Source organism: Pseudophryne corroboree, chromosome 6, assembly GCF_028390025.1.
Source record: "Pseudophryne corroboree isolate aPseCor3 chromosome 6, aPseCor3.hap2, whole genome shotgun sequence".
Taxonomy (NCBI): domain Eukaryota; kingdom Metazoa; phylum Chordata; class Amphibia; order Anura; family Myobatrachidae; genus Pseudophryne; species Pseudophryne corroboree.
The window spans coordinates 73,808,084-73,832,233 of record NC_086449.1 but is presented as its reverse complement, the minus strand read 5'-3'; the positions used below and the strand labels follow the sequence as shown (position 1 = coordinate 73,832,233).

General features: G+C 49.2%; 2 protein-coding genes across 3 annotated transcripts in view; one reads left to right on the top strand and one right to left on the bottom strand.

Annotated features, from left to right (window-relative positions):
• Nucleotides 1-7,045, bottom strand: part of GET3 (guided entry of tail-anchored proteins factor 3, ATPase) — a 33,753-nt gene extending 26,708 nt beyond the window's left edge. The window contains exon 1 of the mRNA XM_063931183.1: nt 6,845-7,045. Within this exon, the coding sequence (XP_063787253.1) occupies nt 6,845-6,987 (143 nt within the window). The 5' untranslated portion in view covers nt 6,988-7,045. The remainder of the gene's footprint in view (nt 1-6,844) is intronic.
• A 280-nt stretch (nt 7,046-7,325) lies between these two features.
• TRIR (telomerase RNA component interacting RNase) overlaps nt 7,326-24,150 on the top strand; it is a 47,556-nt gene continuing 30,731 nt past the window's right edge. The window contains exon 1 of one of the 2 annotated variants that reach the window (XM_063931185.1): nt 7,326-8,153. In XM_063931185.1, coding sequence (XP_063787255.1) covers nt 7,593-8,153 — 561 coding nt within the window. In that variant the 5' untranslated portion in view covers nt 7,326-7,592. The remainder of the gene's footprint in view (nt 8,154-24,150) is intronic. The other variant, XM_063931184.1, reaches the window with a different exon arrangement.

The following is a 24,150-nucleotide window of genomic DNA, read 5'->3' as shown; positions in this document are numbered from 1 at the left end:
ACGAATGAATACACCATCGGTCAAAACGCGGCTGTTTAAGTATGAATCTCGGTCATTTACTAAGAAGTGCAAAGCAAAAAACAAACAAACACTGCCGTGAAAAATTACAACTCGTAAAAAAGTGCTAAAAAAAAACAGACCTTTTTTTTTTTTATTCGTGATTGGATAGGCATGCACGGATCCATGAGATCCGTGCATGTATATCAGTGGGAAGGGGTGGGAAAGTGCTTATTTTTTCAAAAAAAATTGCGTGGGGTCCCCCCTCCTAAGCATAACCAGCCTCGGGCTCTTTGAGCCGATCCTGGTTGCAGAAATATGGGGGAAAAAATGACAGGGGTTCCCCCATATTTAAGCAACCAGCATCGGGCTCTGCGCCTGGTCCTGGTCCCAAAAATACGGGGGACAAAAAGAGTAGGGGTCCCCCGTATTTTTAAAACCAGCACCGGGCTCCACTAGCTGGACAGATAATGCCACAGCCGGGGGTCACTTTTATATAGTGCCCTGCGGCCGTGGCATCAAAAATCCAACTAGTCACTCCTGGCCGGGGTACCCTGGGGGAGTGGGGACCCCTTCAATCAAGGGGTCCCCCCCCCCCAGCCACCCAAGGGCCAGGGGTGAAGCCCGAGGCTGTCCCCCCCCATCCAATGGGCTGCGGATGGGGAGGCTGATAGCCTTTGTTGTAAAAGAAAAGATATTGTTTTTAGTAGCAGTACTACAAGGCCCAGCAAGCCTCCCCCGCATGCTGGTACTTGGAGAACCACAAGTACCAGCATGCGACGGAAAAACGGGCCCGCTGGTACCTGTAGTACTACTACTAAAAAAATACCCAAAAAAAGACAAGACACACACACCGTGAAAGTATAATTTTATTACATACATACACACATACATAGATACTTACCTTAAGTTCCCACGCAGGTCGGTCCTCTTCTCCAGTAGAATCCAAGGGGTACCTGTTGAAGAAATTATACTCACGAGATCCAGGGGTCCAGGCTCCTCGGGAAATCCAGGGGTAATCCACGTACTTGAAAAAAATAACAAAACGGTGTCCCGACCACGAACTGAAAGGGGACCCATGTTTGCACATGGGTCACCTTTCCACGAATGCCAGAAACCCACTTTGACTTCTGTCTAAGTGGGTTTCTTCAGCCAATCAGGGAGCGCCACGTTGTAGCACTCTCCTGATCAGCTGTGTGCTCCTGTCCTCACTGACAGGCAGCACACGGCAGTGTTACAATGTAGCGCCTATGCGCTACATTGTAACCAATGCTGGGAACTTTCTGCTCAGCGGTGACGTCACTTTAGGTCAACCGCAGGGCAGAAAGTTCCCATCATTGGTTACAATGTAGCGCATAGGCGCTACATTGTAACACTGCCGTGTGCTGCCTGTCAGTGAGGACAGGAGCACACAGCTGATCAGGAGAGTGCTACAACGTGGCGCTCCCTGATTGGCTGAAGAAACCCACTTAGACAGAAGTCAAAGTGGGTTTCTGGCATTCGTGGAAAGGTGACCCATGTGCAAACATGGGTCCCCTTTCAGTTCGTGGTCGGGACACCGTTTTGTTATTTTTTTCAAGTACGTGGATTACCCCTGGATTTCCCGAGGAGCCTGGACCCCTGGATCTCGTGAGTATAATTTCTTCAACAGGTACCCCTTGGATTCTACTGGAGAAGAGGACCGACCTGCGTGGGAACTTAAGGTAAGTATCTATGTATGTGTGTATGTATGTATGTAATAAAATTATACTTTCACGGTGTGTGTGTCTTGTCTTTTTTTGGGTATTTTTTTAGTAGTAGTACTACAGGTACCAGCGGGCCCGTTTTTCCGTCGCATGCTGGTACTTGTGGTTCTCCAAGTACCAGCATGCGGGGGAGGCTTGCTGGGCCTTGTAGTACTGCTACTAAAAACAATATCTTTTCTTTTACAACAAAGGCTATCAGCCTCCCCATCCGCAGCCCATTGGATGGGGGGGACAGCCTCGGGCTTCACCCCTGGCCCTTGGGTGGCTGGGGGGGGGGGACCCCTTGATTGAAGGGGTCCCCACTCCCCCAGGGTACCCCGGCCAGGGGTGACTAGATGGATTTTTGATGCCACGGCCGCAGGGCACTATATAAAAGTGACCCCCGGCTGTGGCATTATCTGTCCAGCTAGTGGAGCCCGGTGCTGGTTTTAAAAATACGGGGGACCCCTACTCTTTTTGTCCCCCGTATTTTTGGAACCAGGACCAGGCGCAGAGCCCGATGCTGGTTGCTTAAATATGGGGGAACCCCTGTCATTTTTTTCCCCATATTTCGGCAACCAGGATCGGCTCAAAGAGCCCGAGGCTGGTTATGCTTAGGAGGGGGGACCCCACGCAATTTTTTTTTTAAATTTTACAGTGTTTAATTAAAAAAAAAAAAAAAAATAGAACCCCAGCACGGATCACACAGATCCGGCCGAGATTAATTGTAAAAAAGTCGGCAGTGTTTTGCTAATCACTGCCGTAAAAAACACAAAAAAAACACGAATGACATCGACATCGGAAGAAAAGAAAAACCCGAATACGACAGCTTAGTAAATCCATCGTAACAAATTCAAAAAGTTGCAGTTTTACACTTTCGATGTCATTCGTGATTGAACTTTGACCTGAAACGGGAAAATACGAATCTTAGTAAATTTACCCCTTTGAGTCGCAGATTAGTAAATAGCCCCCTTACAGTCTTCAAACCCTGCACTGCAGGGATTATCAAATTCACACCAACCTGCATGTTCTTATCCAATAATATATACAGACAGCGTCCATAATATTATACCTTTATAGTCCTTTTCCTAAGTAGCAGCTCATTTCTCTGTATAAGTATAGGTCAGTCCTGATCTGCCGCACTCCAAGAAACTGAAATGGTCTGATACTGGTCGTAGCAAGTTCTCATAGCATAGCTCCAGGAGGCCACAACTACTAGTAATGAGGGGAATGGTTCCTACAGGAGACATGGGAAGAGGAGGGAAGGCTAGGCAAATGCCAATGGTGGGGATTCAATAGTTTGGCCAAGAGATAGAGATTATGGTCTACTGGATTAATGATCTCAAGCATTTCAGGACCCTTAGAAAGATGCGGCTCTGAGCTGGTGAATAGAAGAAACAATGATGACTGGCGTGTTAGAACCTGAACATAGGAACAAGCTTTACTCACTCCAACCGTAGTGAGTTATGAATATAAAAAGTCCATCAGGTTTTCAAGGTTTAAAATAAATATATTATTTTATTTAGAAGTTCACAGAGGTGTCTTGGAGTTAAAACCGGTATCCGGACTATAGATCTACACTAAAGGGGTCTACAGTCAATGGTATACCACTAATGGTAGACATGCATTAAGTCGACAGGGTAAAAAGGTCGACATGTAAAAGATAGACAGTTCAACAGGGTTAAAAGGTTGACATGACAGAGGTCGACATATGTAGACACAAGTTTTATTTATTTATTGTTAATTTTTTTAAACTTCTTCATACTTTACCATCCACGTGGACTACGACTGGGAATAGTAACCTGTGCTGAGTGCAGTGGTAGCGGAGCGAGGCACCTTGCCCGCAGCATGGCGAGCCATGCGAGGGAACGTAGTACACTAATGGGGCTTGTTTGTGGCAGAAAAGTGACAAAACAGCCCCAAAATAAAATAAAAAATCTGTCTACTTTTTTGTGTGTCGACCATTCACATGTTGACCCTTTGACCCAGTCGACCTAATGCATGTCTACCATTAGTGGTAGACCTAATGGCTGTAGACCTTATTAGTGTAGAGCTAATAATCCACACCCGTTAAAACCAAACTTTACCTTCCAGATAATTTTTGTAATCCAATGTTCACAGTAACAATGAGATAAAAAAAAAAAAAAAGCAATAAAGATGCCAAAGCAGGGAAATTAGGAAAAATATGCACTTTTGGAATAAATCTACCATAAAAGCAATAAAGAAAGATATAAAGGTGTCTCACACCAACTGCTACATTTCATGGAACAGGGCCATTACCATTTGCCTGAGCAAGGGGATCTAGGGCCTAATTCAGACCTGATCGTAGCCGTGCAAAATTCTGAACGGCTACGATCAGTTACTCAGACATGCAGGGGGGACACCCAGCACAGAGCTAGTCTACTCCGCATGGCAGGCCCTGGCCCGTCGCAGAAGTACAAAAGCATCGCACAGCGGCGATGCTTTTGTACTTGACGAGTAGCTCCCTACCTGCACAACTCCTGCGCACTTGCAGGGTGCTACCCGTCGCTGTCCGGGTCGCATCGGCTGCGTGTGACCTCAAGCTGCCGCCACGGCCCTCCTCCAGCATGGTCCGGGCACGCCTGCATTGCCCAGACCGCGCCACCAAAACGGCGGCCCAACGCCGCCGGCCCGCCCAGCGACCGCCTCTGCCTGTCAATCAGGCAGAGGCGATCGCTGGGCTGAGATGGCTGTCTGGCATGCACCGGCACATGCGCAGTCCAGACCCGATCGGGTGCTGTGCGAAAGCGCACAGGTCTGAATTATGCCCCTAGTCCCATGAAACATGCAGCAGTTAAAGTGAATGGACACAGGAGAACTAGACTTGGGGCGGAGTGGGGATTGCTCAGTAACAAAAGCAACAGGAAATTTAGGCTCATTCCATGAAATTGTTGCATCAGTTACAAAACCAAACCAAATAAATTGTGGCTATATAAACATGAAACGATTAGAAAACTTTCTAACACTATTGTGTCAATTTAATTAGGGACGATAGCTGCAATGTAATGTTCTGACAGTTCTGGAACCCTACATTGGGTATGGTTCATTGGATCGAAAGTAACTAGGTCGACAGTCATGAGGTCGATCACTACTGGTTGACAGTGACTAAGTCGACACATGAAATATGTCAACACGGTCATTAGGTCAACATAAGGTTTTTTTTTTTTTTTAAATATGGGTGTCGTTTTCTTTATAAAGTGATCGGGAACCCCAATTAGTGCACCGTGTCCCCTATACGTTAACATTAAGGCGTGTTACTATCAGTGATGGTCTTGCTCAAACACTATACAGGTGCTTTGTAAAGCAAATGACCATATGGAGTAGTGACAACAATCACCCCTCGCCCCGCAGCCAGCAGGACTTGCTGGGAAAAAGCTTGATCCCACTTTATAATTCTGCTACATTGTTGCAATTATCATTTACTGATCAGCAAACCATGTTTTACCGACACACTGCACCATCCTGGTAAGGACACAGATCAAAGATTATGGAACCAATGTCTCAGCATGGAGTCAGCATGTTTGCCAATAACCCCGGGGTGAGTGTTAGCTCCTTGGTCAAGTCACTGTGAGGCGTACTGGCCAGGGACACAATGGCGCACAATATGGATAAACAGGGGCAAAATAACGGCTTCACTTTCACAACCAGTCACTGATGCTGATTTCAGAGTTCTGTAATGGGTGTGGTTCATCAAATCGACAGTGTCTAGGTTGACAATGTTTAGGTCGACCACTATAGGTCGACAGTCACTAGGTCGACAGGTCTAAAGGTCGACATGAGGATTTTTTTTTTTTTGGTGTCGTTTTCTTCGTAGAGTGACCGGGATCCCAAATTAGTGCACCGCTTCGCTCGCCATGCTTCGGGCATGGTGCCAGAAGGGTTAAACATGCTATATGAATTGTTATGTGTTTGAATAGACACGTACGCACTCTCTACAAGATGCCCTTGTCTGTTCATATAATATAAGGCTTGTGTGTGTCTTATCTTCAAGGACAATTACATACCAGATCAAAACTGTTACTTCTGTGTGTTACTAATTATCCTGCATGTAATGTCGTATGCTACTTCTATTTATCCAATCATATGCTTGCACATATTGTATACACCCATGTACGTTGTCTTTATAAACCTTTGTTAACCATATAATAAAGCAGAGTGAATCTTAACTACTTGGTGTCGTGTGTTACGTATAGAGTTCGTATAGTGTGTTACGTATAGAGCTTCGCTCTCACGGGTACCTAAGGGGTTATTAAATCGAGGTGGTTCAGAGATATAATCCTTTCAGTGCCTTCGCTTGGCACACTTTACTGTTCCAATCGTAGTCCACGTGGATCGTTAAGTATGAAAAAATTAAAAAAAAGAAAAAAAATGTGAAAAACTCATGTCGACCTTTAGACCTGTCGACCTAGCACATGTCGACCTAGAAACCCTGTCGACCTTCCATCCATGTCGACCTAGTGACTGTCGACCTATAGTGGTCGACCTAAACATTGTCGACCTAGACACTGTCGATCTTCAGACCGGATCCCTTCTGAAATATGTACAGCGTAGGGACGGCAGGCACAGGGGTACTGCAGGGAGAGCGGGCAGAGGAGGATAACCAAAGGGGCACCTCAGGGGGATGGAAGCAGGGGCACCGGGAGATAACCCTAGAGGCTCCGCAGGGCCACCACAGGAAGAGAGGGGGGGGGGGGGGGGGGGGGGCAGGTGCAGAGGCACAGCATGAGAAGCGGGCGCAGGGAGATGAACCAAGATTCACCTCAGGGGGATGGGCGCAGGGGCACCGCAGGAGGGGTGGGTGCAGCGTCTTAGGGCTGATCTTGCAGAATAATTAGGATACATCACCCATCCATGGCCACATCTCCATCCTGCAGGTCTCTGGTCTCTCCTGAGACCTCAAAACCCAGAATGGCAGACTGTGAGAGCCCATACTGGGACATGTAGTGCCGCCACAGGGTGAGAGCCCGGGTATCTACCCAGAAGCACCCCCCTATACAGGGATGGTTGCACCCACGTCCTCCCTCCCCTGCACAGGTGCGCAGTTGGTACAGCCCGCCTCCTCCCAGCTGACATCTGGCCTTGGAGCTCCTCCCGTCTCTCACCTGCAGGTGGTCTTGCCCACTCCGCCCTTCCCACCCACGAAGATCCACCTGAGGGACCGCTGCTCAATGACGTTGCTGAGTGTGGGCTCCAGGGGCTCCACATCTGGGGCATCCTCAAACTCATCGTCCACCGGCGCTGCCATCTTTCCGCGGTGTCACGTGATGCCGAGCGGCCAACCGTCTCATCGCACGGTGTTACCCAATCAGACTGGGCGCAGAGACCCCGCCCCTCCACTCACCAATCCCAGAGGCGGTTGTCGCCTCTGCAATAGGCTGCGTGAGATGTCAATCAGTGACAAGTGACGTTTGAAAGCCATGCTGTATGATTGGCGCGGTGCCTTACCATGTTGAGTTCTGATTGGCTGGCCTGAGTGCCTATCACTGTCAAATGCATGGCAACAACACGTAACCAGAGAAGAGCACACCCCGAACCGCTGATTTGTTGGGCATTGTGTCAATCAGCGCACTGTTCAGCTACTTCCGCACCCCCAATTGGCTGATCGGCCTGGCCGTCACTTCCTCAACCGGGGTTAAGTGTCGTCACGCCAATAGCGATCCACTATTGGCTGCTCCGTGCCAAACATCCTAGTGACTCCGCCCACACCGAATTCACCGTTGAGGCAGCAGTGGCCGCCATTTTACCGCCACACAACCGGATTTCCCGCCATTTCCCTGCCTCGGCGGCGGGTCCGGTTGGTTCCTGTGTGTGAGGGGACGGGCCTGCTGCTGCCGGCGGCAGCCACAGACGATGGCGGAGGAGAGGCCGCGGCCCGGATCTGAGGAGGACAGCGATGAGGTGGAGGAGGGAGAGGAGGCCGCAGAGGTCCCGTTGCGGCCGGTGATGGAGGCCCCTGGGGAGTCGGAGGAGGATGAAGGGGAAGAGGCCGCCTTACCGGAGGATCCGCAGCCCGCGGTGGAGAAAGTAGAGGCCCCGCTACCCCCTTCCCCCGCGCCCACGAAACCACCTCTCTTCGCCGATCCAACGCTCCGCCGGACATTCCGGCCTCTGCTCCCCCAGCCACCCCGGCCCCCGCTGCTGGGCATCTCCCCGGTCTATCCCCAGGCCGTGCCGGAGCCCTCCCCGGCGCCCCCCTTCCTCTTTAGCACGCCCGTGGTCAAGTACAGACCCCAGCCCGCACCCGCTGCCGCCGCCTCTTCCTCCTCCACCGGGGGGGTCAACATCTTCGCCAACGACGGCAGCTTCATGGAGCTCTTCAAGAAGAAGATGGAGTCCGGCAGCAAGGAGGAGGCCCGGCCCGAGGAGGAGGACAAGAAGCCGGAGCCCGAGCGCAGGAAGCCAATCAGCTTTGTAAGAGACCAACCCGGCCGCAGCTGCCTCATATACCTGTGTATATGTGTGTGTGTGTGTGTGTGTGTATGTATATGTATATATATATATATATATATATATATGTATGTGTACCATAGCCGCCTTATATACCTGTATGTGTGTGTGTGTATGTATGTGTGTATATATATATATATATATATATATATATATATATATATATATAAAAATGTACCATAGCTGCCTCATATTACTCTATATGTGTGTGTACATGTGTAATATAGCAACCCCGGCTGCTGCAGCCTCATATTACACTATGGGGGTCATTCCAAGTTGATCCAGGGCTACGATCATGACAATAGACATGCGGGGGGTCACCCAGCACAGGCTATCCTGCCCTGCATGTCAGTGCCGCGCCCCTCCCTGCAGAAGTGCAAAAGCATCGCACAGCGGCGATGCTTTTGCACTTTAGGAGTAGCTCTCGGCCATTGCAGCTTTAGTGTGCTGGCCGGGAGCTACTCGTCGCTCCACGGCCCGCAGCAGCCGTGTGTGATGTGTTGCAGCCGCTGCGGCCCGCACGGTCCGGCCATGCGATCGCAGGGAAACAGCGGCCTTTGGCTGGCGCACGCGCAATTCCGACCTGATCGCTGCGCTGAGATAAACTGCAGCAAGCGATCGGGTCGGAATAACCCCCTATATGTGTGTGTATATACATGTGTAATAGAGCAATCCCGGCTGCTGCAGCCTCATATTACTCTCTCTATATATGTATATGTATGTATATATGTGTGTGTGTATACATGTGTAAGAGCAACCTGGCATCTGCTGCAGCCTCGTATTACTCTATAGATGTTTGTATACATGTGTATGAGACCCAGCGGTGGCTGTACATTGCAGTGTGTGTATATACATGTGTAAAGGTGGGTACACGGTAGGCGATGTGCTCTGAGTAACGTCGCCTAGTGTTTCCACTCCCGGGGCGGTCGGTGGCAGTGCGCACACACTGAGCGATATGCAAACAATATCGCTCAGTGATGTCACGCCACGGAACGGGCTGTGCATGTAGTTTTTGGATGGTAGTCCAAATTGAGCTGCATGCACAGCCGACAGCATGGCTGGCTAACGCCCCACGGGGCCGTGCATCGTTCGGCAGCATGCACACCTAGCAAAAGTAAACAACGTCGCTCGGGAAGGGTCAAAATGAGCGACGTCGTTTAATTTATCGCTAAGTGTGTACCCACCTTAAGAGACCCAGCAGCAGGTTCAGCTTTCAGGTGCATACACACTTAGCGGTATAGTAAACAATATCTCATTTTCCCCCTCCTGAGCGATATCGTTTACCATATCGCCCAGTGTGTATACAGCTGACAACAGCCGATGCGCAGATTGTTAACAACCCGCAGTGTCGACCATATATGCAGCTCAGTTTGGACTCATCATCCAAAGCGGCATGATGTCACTGCGCAATATCGCACAGTGCGTATACCCGCCGTTGGCCGGGAGGTTACACACTAGGCAATGTTGCTCACGGAGCACATTGCCTAGTGTGTAACCACCTTTACATTACTATGTCGCTGTGTGTGTGTAAGATCCCCAGCCTCAGCAGCTGTGCATTGCTACTCTGTGTGTGTGTGTGTGTGTATTATTCACATGTTATTGGTCCGCTGCATTCTCATCAATAGAAGCTGCGTCATTTGCTATTGAGTCCTCTCCTATATTGACACCAGTCTCCTTTTAGGTTTCACACACTATAATGATGCCTAAGTAATGGAGGAACCAAAAGGCCAACAGTGGCTAATGTTATTGTAAAGTAAAGGCTTGTTATTAGGGTGGGGTTTGAGTTTTTGTAGACTCCACATTTCCGTCTGTCTGGTACGGTATGATATACGGTATACTGGCAGCGAGTCCCCTCGTGGGCTCGCTGCACTCTCCAAGCTTTGGTCCCGCTTGCAAGCTTCACTCACCACAGGTTCTATTCCCACTTAGGTGGTGGTGCAGACCCATCAACAGAGTGGGAATTGGGGGATGGGGTGTCGGGATCCAGACCGCCGGTAAAAAGTAAAATGTCGGGATTCCGTGGTCTGTCTACTGAACGCTAGTATGTTGAATGCATCCCGTGTCTATTCAGGGGTGGTTAAGCTACAATGGGAAAGATGTTGAAACCTGCTGGTTGTCAATGTTTGGTTGATTGGTGACCAGAAAGAATGGAAGTGGACCACAGTGAAATGACAATGGATATTACAGCTATATCTGCATATTGACAACTATGATAATACAGACCTCTGCTCATCTGATCTAGCTGCAATTTCTATGGCCTGCCATTCCTCAGCTGGCCACTGAACACACATGCTGGGGATTTCAGCTGGTAATCACTGTCTGGTTTCCCTTTGCCTCACGTTCTGGTGGGATAGTATGTACCCAGCCGAGATTGGTGCCACCTTTTGCTGTTGCTCCAGTAACTTTTTGAATATTTATGTGCTGATTGCAGTTACTGTTTCTTTATTTTGTGGTTAATACACTGGTAAATTTGCAGATATATAAATAATATTAAATACTTTGGGGTCAATTCAGGGTGGACTGAATAGCGCTGGCAATTGGCTACCGGTGCTATTCAATTCAGTGGGGTCGATTCAAATCGGCAACTTAAGAATAGCGCCGGGACTTAGCTCCCGACGCTATTCAATTCAGCTAAAGTTAAGTCGGCGATAGCCCGTTCTCGCCGACTAAACAGGTTGAATTGTCGGGAGAACGGGCATTCTCCGACTTAACTCCCCGGCGCGAGGCTGATTCCCGAGAGAATCAGCCTTGCGCTGGCCGCGAGGCAGCACTTTTGTCGGGTTTCTTCTCTCATCCCCCGGGGATGAGAGAAGAATTCCCGACAATTGCGGGTCACTAGCAGCTGAATTGAATAGCGTCGGGAGCTAATTCCCGCCGCTATTCTTAAGTTGCCGAATTGAATCGACCTTAATGTGATGTAACAAGAAGATTTCTTCTTGCACCTCTCCGAGCAGATAGCTGACAAGTGTTGGCGCAATGCTGTTTTCTGCTGTTAGTGTGGCAGAAAGAGCGTTGCATATATGTGTCTGAGCATGCCGTTTCTCGTCGCAGAACACCCTGTTTAGTCTGAGAGAACCGGCCTTCTCCAACATAACGGCTAATTCCAGGCGCTGAATTGAATTGACCCCTTTTGTCATTTCATGATCTGGTTCCTTTCCTTCTGGTCACTAATCCATATTAATAGTGGCGTTAGCAGCCAGCACACACAGTTGTTGTTTTTCCTATATTAGAATTTCTGGTCTTTTCTTAGAATTGAGCTACTTTTATCTCTATCATTTGGAAGCATTCACCCCTCTTTTTATTTCTTTTTATACATTTGGGGAGTTGCCTCAAGCAATAAAGTGTGGAGAAGTTGCCCAATGCAACCAACCAGCTTATCTCTATTAAGTGCATTCAATAAATGATGGGTAGAAGCGGCTTGGTTGCTATGGACAACTTCTGCACTTCTTCACTCTTTAGATAGTCTTGATACATCTCCCCAAATGTGACTTCTCCAGATAAGTCCTCCCTTGGAGCTCAGACAGTTGAGCATGTGTTAATGAGCACTAGCCTGTCTGCCAGTGCAGGTAGGACTAAGGAACAAAACACCAAGCCGATCAAATCTGTTTTTGGGACAGTCTTTATAGACCATTTGTACAGATCAGTCCACTTTTATCCAATCAGCAAGGGGTAGGATGTGTCCTTGTGTACAGGATGCTCTTCTAGATTTTGTGGTGGTTTTCAGAGTTTACACAAGCTTACGAAGAAGTGTTCTTCCAGCTGTTGAAGGATGTACTGTCCGCTTCAGATTAGATCCGGCTTCGGAGCAGTGCCTCCCTCCAATCTGACTGATTCGGTTCATGTGTGTATTGTAACATCCGTCTAAAGAGCCTGGGAGCTATTGACTTGTCTTGAGTAATATTTCCGCAGTGCGGCACTTAACATGGGTAGGGAAAAGACTGCGGGAAGGGAGGTATTAGGGGAGGGTAAGTGTACTAACCTAGCCTCAGTTGGGGTTGCTTCCATCAGTCTTGCCTGCCAGGATATTATATCGCACCCATTATGCTTATGTGTTTACCTTGCACATATAAACTATTTTAGCTGCTTAATAGCAAGTGTATGTGTAATCTGGGTGCATTGTGTCATTATTATTTGCTGTGTAATCTGTATAGTTACTGCCATAGATTTTGGCATGTGGTGTCTGTGTGCGCACATGATGTAATGTTTAGTGTTGGCTTTATATGACCACATTATCTTAATGCTAATTACTGAATTGGTGCATTGTTTAGTGTTCCTGTGAAATAGCCATGGTGTCATGGCTCTGATTCTAAGCTAGGTACTACTATATGGGCAGAGTCTGTACATTCTCCTCATTTCTCTGACGTCCTAGTGGATGCTGGGTACTCCGTAAGGACCATGGGGTATAGACGGGCTCTGCAGGAGACTGGGCACTCTTAAAAGAAAGATTAGGTACTATATCTGGTGTGCACTGGCTCCTCCCTCTATGCCCCTCCTCCAGACCTCAGTTAGTATCTGTGCCCGGCCAGAGCTGGATGCACCCTAGGGGCTCTCCTGAGTTTCCTAGAAAAGAAAGTATTTGTTAGGTTTTTTATTTTCAGTGAGATCTGCTGGCAACAGACTCGCTGCTACGTGAGACTGAGGGGAGAGAAGCGAACCTACCTGCTTGCAGCTAGCTTGGGCTTCTAAGGCTACTGGACACCATTAGCTCCAGAGGGATCGAACACAGGCCCAGTCCTCGGTTGTCCGGTCCCGGAGCTGCGCCGCCGTCCCCCTTGCAGAGCCAGAAGAACGAAGAGAAGTTGAAAATCGGCGGCTGAAGACTCCGGTCTTCATTAAGGTAGCGCACAGCACTGCAGCTGTGCGCCATTGCTCCCTTAGCACACCACACACTCCGGTCACTGATGGGTGCAGGGCGCTGGGGGGGGGGGGGGGGGCGCCCTGGGCTGCAATTAGATTACCTTACTTGGCGAAAAGCACATAATACAGTCTGATAAACTGTATATGTGCATTAACCCCCGCCATTAAAGCACATAAAAGGACAGAAGCCCGCCGCTGAGGGGGCCGGGCCTTCTTCCTCAGCACACCGGCGCCATTTTCGCTTCACAGCTCAGCTGGAAGGAAGCTCCCCAGGCTCTCCCCTGCAGTATCCTGGTATACAAAGGGTAAAAAAGAGAGGGGGGGGGCACATAAATTTAGGCGCAAAACTGTGTATATAAGCTGCTATAGGGGAAAAATCACTCAGTATAGTGTACATCCCTGTATTCTATAGCGCTGTGGTGTGTGCTGGCATACTCTCTCTCTGTCTCTCCAAAGGGCCTGGTAGGGGAACTGTCTTCAAATAGAGCATCCCCTGTGTGTGTGGTGTGTCGGTACGCGTGTGTCGACATGTCTGAGGTAAAAGGCTCCTCTAAGGAGGTGATAGAGCGGATATGTGTGTGGGAGGGTGTCTCCGTCGACAACGCCGACACCTGTTTGGATATGTGTAGGTGCTGAGGTAAAATTATTGCACAAAAGGTTAGGGAACAGAAAGGAAATCTACCCTGGTCTGTCCCTATGTCAGAGTCCTTCAGAGTCTCTCTATGTTCACTATCCAAAATAACAAAGTATCGACAGAGTTTAACTCCACTGTCGACTACGATAATGCAAAGTTACAGCCAAGAGGGCTAAAAGATATTCAATATATGATTATTGGAATAAAAGATGATTTGCAAATCACTGATGACTCATCTGTCCCTGACACGAGAGTACACGTTAAGGGGAAGAATGCTGAGGTAAATTTCCCTCCTCTCATGAGGAAAAAGAGCGGGAATCTCCAGACAAGAGACGGCAGCTTCCCACAAGAGAATTCCCGGCTGTATCCTTTCCCCACTAGGGCCAGGATGTGTTGAGAATCTTCCCCTTGGGTGTCCTGTTTGCACTAGCTATTCTCAGGGATCCTGCCGATAGTGTGCACATTCTAGTATACTACCCAGACCGGCGATTGTGTCGGCATGGGTTTATAGCGCTGTGGCAGCGTGGACAGGTACCTTATCAGCAGAGATTGAGACCCTAGTATGCATATAAATATTTTAAGATGCTGTCTTAAGTGATAGATATATAATTATAAAGCATGCCCAAAGGGACATGAGTATACTGGGTCCTAGAGACAAAAGCTATGTCGATTTCTGCTTGACGTGTCCTGTAGAATATACATTGGACAGATGATGCCGACTTAAGAGGCATATGGAAGGCTGAGGATTGTGTGGAGAAAGGTTCTCGGGCCTGGTCTCCACAGCTATAGCTGGTAATTCTGATATTTTGCCTTATATTCCTGCACAGCCTAGGAAAGCACGACATTATTAAATGCAGCTTTTCGGATAAAGAAACAAGAAAGTCTGAGGTGCGTCCTTTCTTGTCAGAGCCGGGGGCAGAGGAAAGAAGCTGTACAACACAGCTAGTCCCCAGGAACAGAAGTCCTCCCCGGCCTCTACAAAAATCCACCGCATGTCGCTGGGGCTCCACAGGCGGAGCTAGGCCCGGTGGGGACACGCCTTCGTAAGTTCAGCCACAAGTGGGTTCACTCCCTGTTAGATCCCTGGGCAATAGAAATTGTATCGCAGGGATACAGGCTGGACTGTGAGAAGATGCCCCCTCACCGAGGACCCGGCGGGCTTCCCCCCAAGAGAGGGAGCCAGTGTTAACTGCAATTCGTAAATTGTATCTTCAACAGGTGGTGGTCAAGGGTCCCCTTCTTCAACAAGAGGGTGTTATTATTCGACCATGTTATAATCCCTAAACCAGACGGTTCAGTTAGATCCATATTGTATTAAAATCCCTGAACATATACCTGAAAAGGTTCAGGTTCAAGATGGAATCGCTAAGAGCGGTCATTGCATGCCTGAAATGAATCGGGACATAAGGGATGCATACCTTCGTGTCCCCATTTATCCACCTCATCAGGCGTACCTCAGAATTGCGGTACGGGATTGTCATTACCAATTTCACCAAGGTAATGGCGGATATGATGGTGCTCCTGCGGAAGCAAGGTATCACTATTATCACATACTTGGATGATCTCCTCATAAAAGCGAGATCAAGAGAGCAGTTGCTGGACAGCGTATCACCTTCTCTGGAAGTGAAACGGCAACACGACTGGATTCTATATATTTCGCAGTTGGTTCCTACAGCTCATCTGCCTCGCCTAGGCATGATCCTAGACACAGACCAGAAGAGGGTTTATCTCCCGATAGAGAGAGCTCAGGAGCTCATGACACTGGTCAGGAATCCATTGAAAACCAAAACAGGTGTCAGTGCATCACTGCACTCGAGTCCTGGGAAGGATGATGGCATCATACGAGGCCATCCCCTTCGGCTGGTTCCATGCAAGGACAATGGAACTTACTGGACAAGTGGTCCGGATCACATCTTCAGATGCATCGGTTAATCACCCTATCCCCCAGGGCCAGGGTGTCTCTCCTGTGGTGGCTGCGGAGTGCTCACCTTCTCGAGGGCCGCAGATTCTGCATTCAGGACTGGGTCCTGGTGACCACGGATGCAAGCCTCCGAGGGTGGGGGGCAGTTACACAGGGAAGAAAATTCCAAGGTTTGTGGTCAAGCCAACAGACTTGCCTTCACATCAATATCCTGGAACTAAGGGCCATATACAACGCCCTAAGTCAAGCTGAGTTCCTGCTTCGCGACCAACCGGTTCTGATCCAGTCAGACCGCAGGGGCTCATGTAAACCGCCAGGGCGGCACAAGGAGCAGGGTGGCGAGGGTAGAAGCCACCAGAATTCTTCGCTGGGCGGAGAATCAAGTAAGCGCACTGTCAGCAGTGTTCATTCCGGGAGTGGACACGACCTCCACCCGGGAAAGTGGTGACTTCATCAGGAAGTCTTCACGCAGTTTTGCAAATTGATGGAAACTGCTTCAGGTGGACTACATGGCGTCCCACCTCAATAAAAAGATAAAAAAGGTTTTACGCTGGGTCAAGGGACTCTCAGGCGATAGCTGTGGTCGCACTAGTAACACTGTGGGTGTTCCAGTCGGTCTATATATTCCCTCCTCTTCCTCTCAGACCCAAGGGCTGAGAATTGTAATAAACGGAGGAGTGTGAACAATATTCTTTGCTCCGGATTGGCCAAGAAGGACTCGGTACCCGGAACTGCAAGAAATGCTCTCAGAGGACCCATGGCCTCTGCCTCTCAGTCAGGACATGTTGCAACAGGGACCTTGTCTGATCCAAGACTTAACGCGGCTGCGTTGGACGGCATGGCGGTTGAACGCCGGATCCTAGCGGAAAAGGGCATTCCGGATGCAGTTATTCCTACGCTGATAAAGGCTAGGAAAGACGTGACAGCAAGACTTTTTCACTGTATATGGCGAAAATAGGTTGCTTGGTGTGTGGCCGGGAAGGCCCTACAGAGGAATTCCAGGGGGGGTCGATTCCTGCACTTCCTACAGTCAGGAGTGACTATGGGCCTAAAATTAGGATCCATAAAGGCCAAGATTTCGGCCCTATCCCTTTTTCTCTCAAAAAGAACTGGCTTCACTGCCTGAAGTTCGGACGTTGTTACAGGGGTGCTGCATATTCAGCCCCTTTTGTGCCTCCAGTGGCACCTTGGGATCTTAACGTGTGTTTGATTCCTAAAATCCCACTGGTTTGAGCCACTTAAGACCGTGGAGCTAAAATATCTCACGTGGAAAGTGGTCATGCTTTTGGCCTTAGCTTGGACTAGGCGTGTGTCAGAATTGGCGGCTTTGTCATGTAAAAGCCCATATCTGATCTTCCATATGGAAAGGGCAGAATGGAGGACTCGTCCCCAATTTCTCCCTAAGGTGGTATCATCGTTTCATTTGAACCAACCTATTGTGGTGCCTGCGGCTACTAGGGACTTGGAGGATTCCAAGTTGCTGGACGTAGTCCGGGCCCTGAAACTTTGTTTCCAGGACGGCTAGAGTCAGAAAAACTGACTCGCTATTTATCCTGCATGCACCCAACAAGCTGGGTGCTCCTGCTTCAAAGCAGACTATTGCTCGCTGGATCTGTAGCACGATTCAGCTTGCACATTCTGCGGCTGGACTGCCGCATCCTAAATTAGTAAAAGCCCATTCCACGAGGAAGGTGGGCTCTTCTTGGGCGGCTGCCCGAGGGGTCTCGGCTTTACAACTTTGCCGAGCTGCTACTTGGTCGGGTTCAAACACTTTTGCAAAATTCTACAAGTTTGATACCCTGGCTGAGGAGGACCTAGAGTTTGCTCATTCGGTGCTGCAGAGTCATCCGCACTCTCCCGCCCGTTTGGGAGCTTTGGTATAATCCCCATGGTCCTTACGGAGTTCCCAGCATCCACTAGGACGTCAGAGAAAATAAGAATTTACTCACCGGTAATTCTATTTCTCGTAGTCCGTAGTGGATGCTGGGAGCCCGTCCCAAGTGCGGACTCTCTGCAATACATGTATATAGTTTATTGCTTAACTAAAGGGTTATTGTATGAGCCATCTGTTGAGAGAGGCTCAGTTATTGTTCATACTGTTAACTGGGTAAGTTATCACGAGTTGTACGGTGTGATTGGTGTGGCTGGTATGAGTCTTACCCTGGATTCCAAATCCTTTCCTAGTAATGTCAGCTCTTCCGGGCACAGTTTCCCTAACTGAGGTCTGGAGGAGGGGCATAGAGGGAGGAGCCAGTGCACACCAGATATAGTACCTAATCTTTCTTTTAAGAGTGCCCAGTCTCCTGCGGAGCCCGTCTATACCCCATGGTCCTTACGGAGTACCCAGCATCCACTACGGACTACGAGAAATAGAATTACCGGTGAGTAAATTCTTATTTTTTGCTCTTTACTCCCATAATATAAAAAAGAAAAAGAAAGCATATTGACGCCATGGACCTGTGTATATGTGGGGAGGTTAGGCTGTTAGCCAGGCCTGGCCAGCCAGAATATGGCATTGTGACCACAGCACAACTTATTGGCCATGGCACAGTACAGCTAGAAGACACCCCCACCAGAAAGAGACCGCTGGCCAAGTCGACCCATGCTGTCGGAGCCGCCCCCGTCAGGGGGGTACTGGCACAACAGTACTGTAAGCGAGACTCCACGCTGTTCATTCCGGATCACGCGCAACATCCGAGATGCACACTCACGTGCCCAAAAAGTAAATTCTGGGGAGAACACTGTTGCAGGTCCCACAGCAGTAGCTGCTACAGGGCCTAGTATAATGGTCAGTCTGAGAGACATGTTGCAGTGTCCATATTGTACCTCCCAGGAAATTCCCATTTTCTCTGACGTCCTAAGTGGATGCTGGGGACTCCGTCAGGACCATGGGGAATAGCGGCTCCGCAGGAGACGGGGCACAAAAGTAAAAGCTTTAGGATCAGGTGGTGTGCACTGGCTCCTCCCCCTATGACCCTCCTCCAAGCCCCAGTTAGATTTTTGTGCCCGGCCGAGAAGGGTGCAATCTAGGTGGCTCTCCTAAAGTGCTGCTTAGAGTAAAAGTTTTGTTAGGTTTTTTATTTTCAGTGAGTCCTGCTGGCAACAGGCTCACTGCATCGAGAGAAGAGAGAAGAGGTCCAGAAATCGGCGGCTGAAGACTTCCCAGTCTTCTTAAGGTAGCGCACAGCACTGCAGCTGTGCGCCATTGCTCTCAGCACACTTCACACCAACGGTCACTGAGGGTGCAGGGCGCTTGGGGGGGCGCCCTGGGCAGCAATGAAAGTATCTATGCTGGCTAAAAATACATCACATATAGCCCCTGAGGCTATATGGATGTATTTAACCCCTGCCAGGTTGTCAGAAAAACGGGAGAAGAAGCCCGCCGAAAAGGGGGCGGGGCCTATTCTCCTCAGCACACAGCGCCATTTTCCCTCACAGAACTGCTGGTGGGAAGGCTCCCAGGCTCTCCCCTGCACTGCACTACAGAAACAGGGTTAAAACAGAGAGGGGGGGGGGCATTTTTGTGGCGATATTATTACATATTAAGATGCTATAAGGGAAAACACTTATATAAGGTTGTCCCTGTAAAATGATAGCGTTTTGGTTTGTGCTGGCAAACTCTCCCTCTGTCTCCCCAAAGGGCTAGTGGGGTCCTGTCCTCTATCAGAGCATTCCCTGTGTGTGTGCTGTGTGTCGGTACGTGTGTGTCGACATGTATGAGGACGATGTTGGTGAGGAGACGGAGCAATTGCCTGTAATGGTGATATCACTCTCTAGGGAGTCGACACCGGAATGGATGGCTTATTTAGGGAATTACGTGATAATGTCAACAAGCTGCAAGGTCGGTTGACGACATGAGACGGCCGGCAAACCAATTAGTACCTGTCCAGGCGTCTCAAACACCGTCAGGGGCTTTAAAACGCCCATTACCTCAGTCGGTCGACACAGACACAGAGACGGACACTGACTCCAGTGTCGACGGTGAAGAAACAAACGTATTTTCCATTAGGGCCACACGTTACATGTTAAGGGCAATGAAGGAGGTGTTACATATTTCTGATAATACCCTTTTTTTTTGTGGTACTTGTAGTATGTGGGGTGTGAAAAAACTGCCTGTAGTTTTTCCTGAATCAGATAAATTAATTGAAGTGTGTGATGATGCGTGGGTTTCCCCCGATAGAAAATTAAAGGCGCTCACACGCTTATCAAAACAAGTGGCGTTACCGTCTCCAGATACGGCCGCCCTCAAGGAGCCAGCTAATAGGAGGCTGGAAAATATCCTAAAAAGTATATACACACATACTGGTGTTATACTGCGACCAGCGATCGCCTCAGCCTGGATGTGCAGCGCTGGGGGGGCTTGGTCGGATTCCCTGACTGAAAATATTGATACCCTTGACAGGGACAGTATTTTATTGACTATAGAGCATTTCTATATATACGAGATGCACAGAGGGATATTTGCACTCTGGCATCATGAGTAAGTGCGATGTCCATGTCTGCCAGAAGATGTTTATGGACACGACAGTGGTCAGGTGATGCAGATTCCAAACGGCACATGGAAGTATTGCCGTATAAAGGGGAGGAGTTATTTGGGGTCGGTCCATCGGACCTGGTGGCCACGGCAACAGCTGGAAAATCCACCTTTTTACCCCAAGTCACATCTCAGCAGAAAAAGACACCGTCTTTTCAGCCTCAGTCCTTTCGTCCCCATAAGGGCAAGCGGGCAAAAGGCCAGTCATATCTGCCCAGGGGTAGAGGAACGGAAGAAGACTGCAGCAGGCAGCCCCTTCCCAGGAACAGAAGCTTCTGCCAAGTCCTCAGCATGACGCTGGGGCCGTACAAGCGGACTCAGGTGCGGTGGGGGGGGGGGGTCATCTCAAGAGTTTCAGCGCGCAGTGGGCTCACTCGCAAGTGGACCCCTGGATCCTACAAGTAGTATCCCAGGGGTACAGATTGGAAATTCGAGACGTCTCCCCCTCGCAGGTTCCTGAAATCTGCTTTACCAACGTCTCCCTCCGACAGGGAGGCATTATTGGAAACAATTCACAAGCTGTATTCCCAGCAGGTGATAATCAAAGTACCCCTCCTACAACAAGGAAAAGGGTATTATTCCACACTATTTGTGGTACTGAAGCCAGACGGCTCGGTGAGATCTATTCTAAATCTGAAATCTTTGAACACTTACATACAAAGGTTCAAATCAAGATGGAGTCACTCAGAGCAGTGATAGCGAACCAGGAAGAAGGGGACTATATGGTGTCCCTGGACATCAAGGATGCTTACCTCCATGTCCCAAATTGCCCTTCTCACCAAGGGTACCTCAGGTTCGTGGTACAGAACTGTCACTATCAGTTTCAGACGCTGCCGTTTGGATTGTCCACGGCACCCCGGGTCTTTACCAAGGTAATGGCCAAAATGATGATTCTTCTTCAAAGAAAAGGCGTCTTAATTATCCCTTACTTGGACGATCTCCTGATAAGGGCAAGGTCCAGAGAACAGTTGGAGGTCGGAGTAGCACTATCTCAAGTAGTTCTACGACAGCACGGGTGGATTCTAAATATTCCAAAATCGCAGCTGATTCCGACGACACGTCTGCTGTTCCTAGGGATGATTCTGGACACAGTCCAGAAAAAGGTGTTTCTCCCGGAGGAGAAAGCCTGGGAGTTATCCGAGCTAGTTATGAACCTCCTAGAACCAGGCCAAGTGTCAGTGCATCAATGCACAAGAGTCCTGGGAAAAATGGTGGCTTCTTACGAAGCGATTCCATTCGGCAGATTTCACGAAAGAATTTTTCAGTGGGATCTGCTGGACGAATGGTCCGGATCGCATCTTCAGATGCATCAGCGGATAATCCTGTCTCCAAGGACAAGGGTGTCTCTTCTGTGGTGGCTGCAGAGTGCTCATCTACTAGAGGGCAGCAGATTCGGCATTCAGGACTGGGTCCTGGTGACCAAGGATGCCAGCCTGAGAGGCTGGGGAGCAGTCACACAGGGAAGAAATTTCCAAGGAGTGTGGTCAAGTCTGGAGACTTCTCTCCACATAAATATACTGGAGCTAAGGGCAATTTACAATGCTCTGAGCCTAGGAAGACCTCTGCTTCAAAGTCAACCGGTGCTGATCCAGTCGGACAACATCACGGCAGTCGCCCACGTAAACAGACAGGGCGGCACAAGAAGCAGGAGGGCAATGGCAGCAAGGATTCTTCGCTGGGCGAAAAATCATGTGATAACACTGTTAGCGGTGTTCATTCCGGGAGTGGACAACTGGGAAGCAGACTTCCTCAGCAGGCACGACCTCCACCCGGGAGAGTGGAGACTTCATCTGGAAGTCTTCCACATGATTGTGAACCGTTGGGAAAGACCAAAGGTGGACATGATGGCGTCCCGTCTGAACAAAAAACTGGACAGGTATTGCGCCAGGTCAAGAGACCCTCAGGCAATAGCTGGGACGCTCTGGTAACACCGTGGGTGTACCAGTCGGTGTATGTGTTCCCTCCTCTGCCTCTCATACCCAAGGTACTGAGAATTATAAGAAGGAGAGGAGTAAGAACTATACTCGTGGCTCCGGATTGGCCAAGAAGGACTTGGTACCCGGAACTTCAAGAGATACTAAGAAGGGACTTGCTTCAGCAAGGATCATGTCTGTTCCAAGACTTACCGCGGCTGCGTTTGACGGCATGGCGGTTGAACGCCGGATCCTAAGGGAAAAAGGCATTCCGGAAGAGGTCATCCCTACCCTGGTCAGAGCCAGGAAGGAGGTGACCACACAACATTATCACCGCATTTGGCGAAAATATGTTGCATGGTGTGAGGCCAGGAAGGCCCCCACGGAGGAATTTCAACTCGGTTGATTCCTACATTTCCTGCAAACAGGAGTGTCTATGTGCCTCAAATTGGGGTCCATTAAGGTTCAAATTTCGGCCCTGTCGAATTTCTTCCAGAAAGAATTGGCTTCAGTTCCTGAAGTCCAGAAGTTTGTCAAGGGAGTACTGCATATACAACCCCCTTTTGTGCCTCCAGTGGCACTGTGGGATCTCAACGTAGTTCTGGGATTCCTCAAATCACATTGGTTTAAACCGCTCAAATCTGTGGATTTGAAATATCTCACATGGAAAGTGACCATGCTGTTGGCCCTGGCCTCGGCAAGGCGAGTGTCAGAATTGGCGGCTTTGTCTCACAAAAGCCCATATCTGATTGTCCATTCGGACAGGGCAGAGCTGCGGACTCGTCCCCAGTTTCTCCCTAAGGTGGTGTCAGCGTTTCACCTGAACCAGCTTATTGTGGTACCTGCGGATACTAGGGACTTGGAGGACTCCAAGTTGCTAGATGTTGTCAGGGCCCTGAAAATATAGGTTTCCAGGACGGCTGGAGTCAGGAAAACTGACTTGCTGTTATCCTGTATGCACCCAACAAACTGGGTGCTCTTGCTTCTAAGCAGACGATTGCTAGTTGGATGTGTAGTACAATTCAGCTTGCACATTCTGTGGCAGGCCTGCCACAGTCAAAATATGTAAATGCCCATTCCACAAGGAAGGTGGGCTCATCTTGGGCGGCTGCCCGAGGGGTCTCTGCTTTACAACTTTGCCGAGCTGCTACTTGGTCAGGGGCACACCCTGGCTGAGGAGGACCTGGAGTTCTCTCACTCGGTGCTGCAGAGTCATCCGCACTCTCCCGCCCGTTTGGGAGCTTTGGTATAATCCCCATGGTCCTGACGGAGTCCCCAGCATCCACTTAGGACGTCAGACAAAATAAGAATTTACTTACCGATAATTCTATTTCTCGTAGTCCGTAGTGGATGCTGGGCGCCCATCCCAAGTGCGGATTGTCTGCAATACTTGTACATAGTTATTGTTACAAAAATCGGGTTATTATTGTTGTGAGCCATCTTTTCAGAGGCTCCGCTGTTATCATGCTGTTAACTGGGTTCAGATCACAGGTTGTACAGTGTGATTGGTGTGGCTGGTATGAGTCTTACCCGGGATTCAAAATCCTTCCTTATTGTGTACGCTCGTCCGGCACAGTATCCTAACTGAGGCTTGGAGGAGGGTCATAGGGGGAGGAGCCAGTGCACACCACCTGATCCTAAAGCTTTTACTTTTGTGCCCTGTCTCCTGCGGAGCCGCTATTCCCCATGGTCCTGACGGAGTCCCCAGCATCCACTACGGACTACGAGAAATAGAATTATCGGTAAGTAAATTCTTATTTATCTTTCCCTTATCTCTAAGAAGCACACAACAGTCCTGCTGCTACATAGCTGAGCATTTCTGCACACTTACACAGAAGTAAATTGTGCACCAGATTCTGTAATGTGATTTTACTACATAGTGCTGTGTAACAAGCAAACAGAAACGTTACCCAGTTTGTCCAGAAAAGTATGTTACATCCAGTGGGGGTGTGTGTGTATGTTATACTCTCTCCGGGCACGCTTCCTCCAGACAGGAGAGTATGTTACATCCAGCGGTGGTAGGTGTGTGTGTTATACTCTCTCCGGGCACGCTTCCTCCAGACAGGAGAGTATGTTACAACCAGCGGTGGGGGGTGTATGTT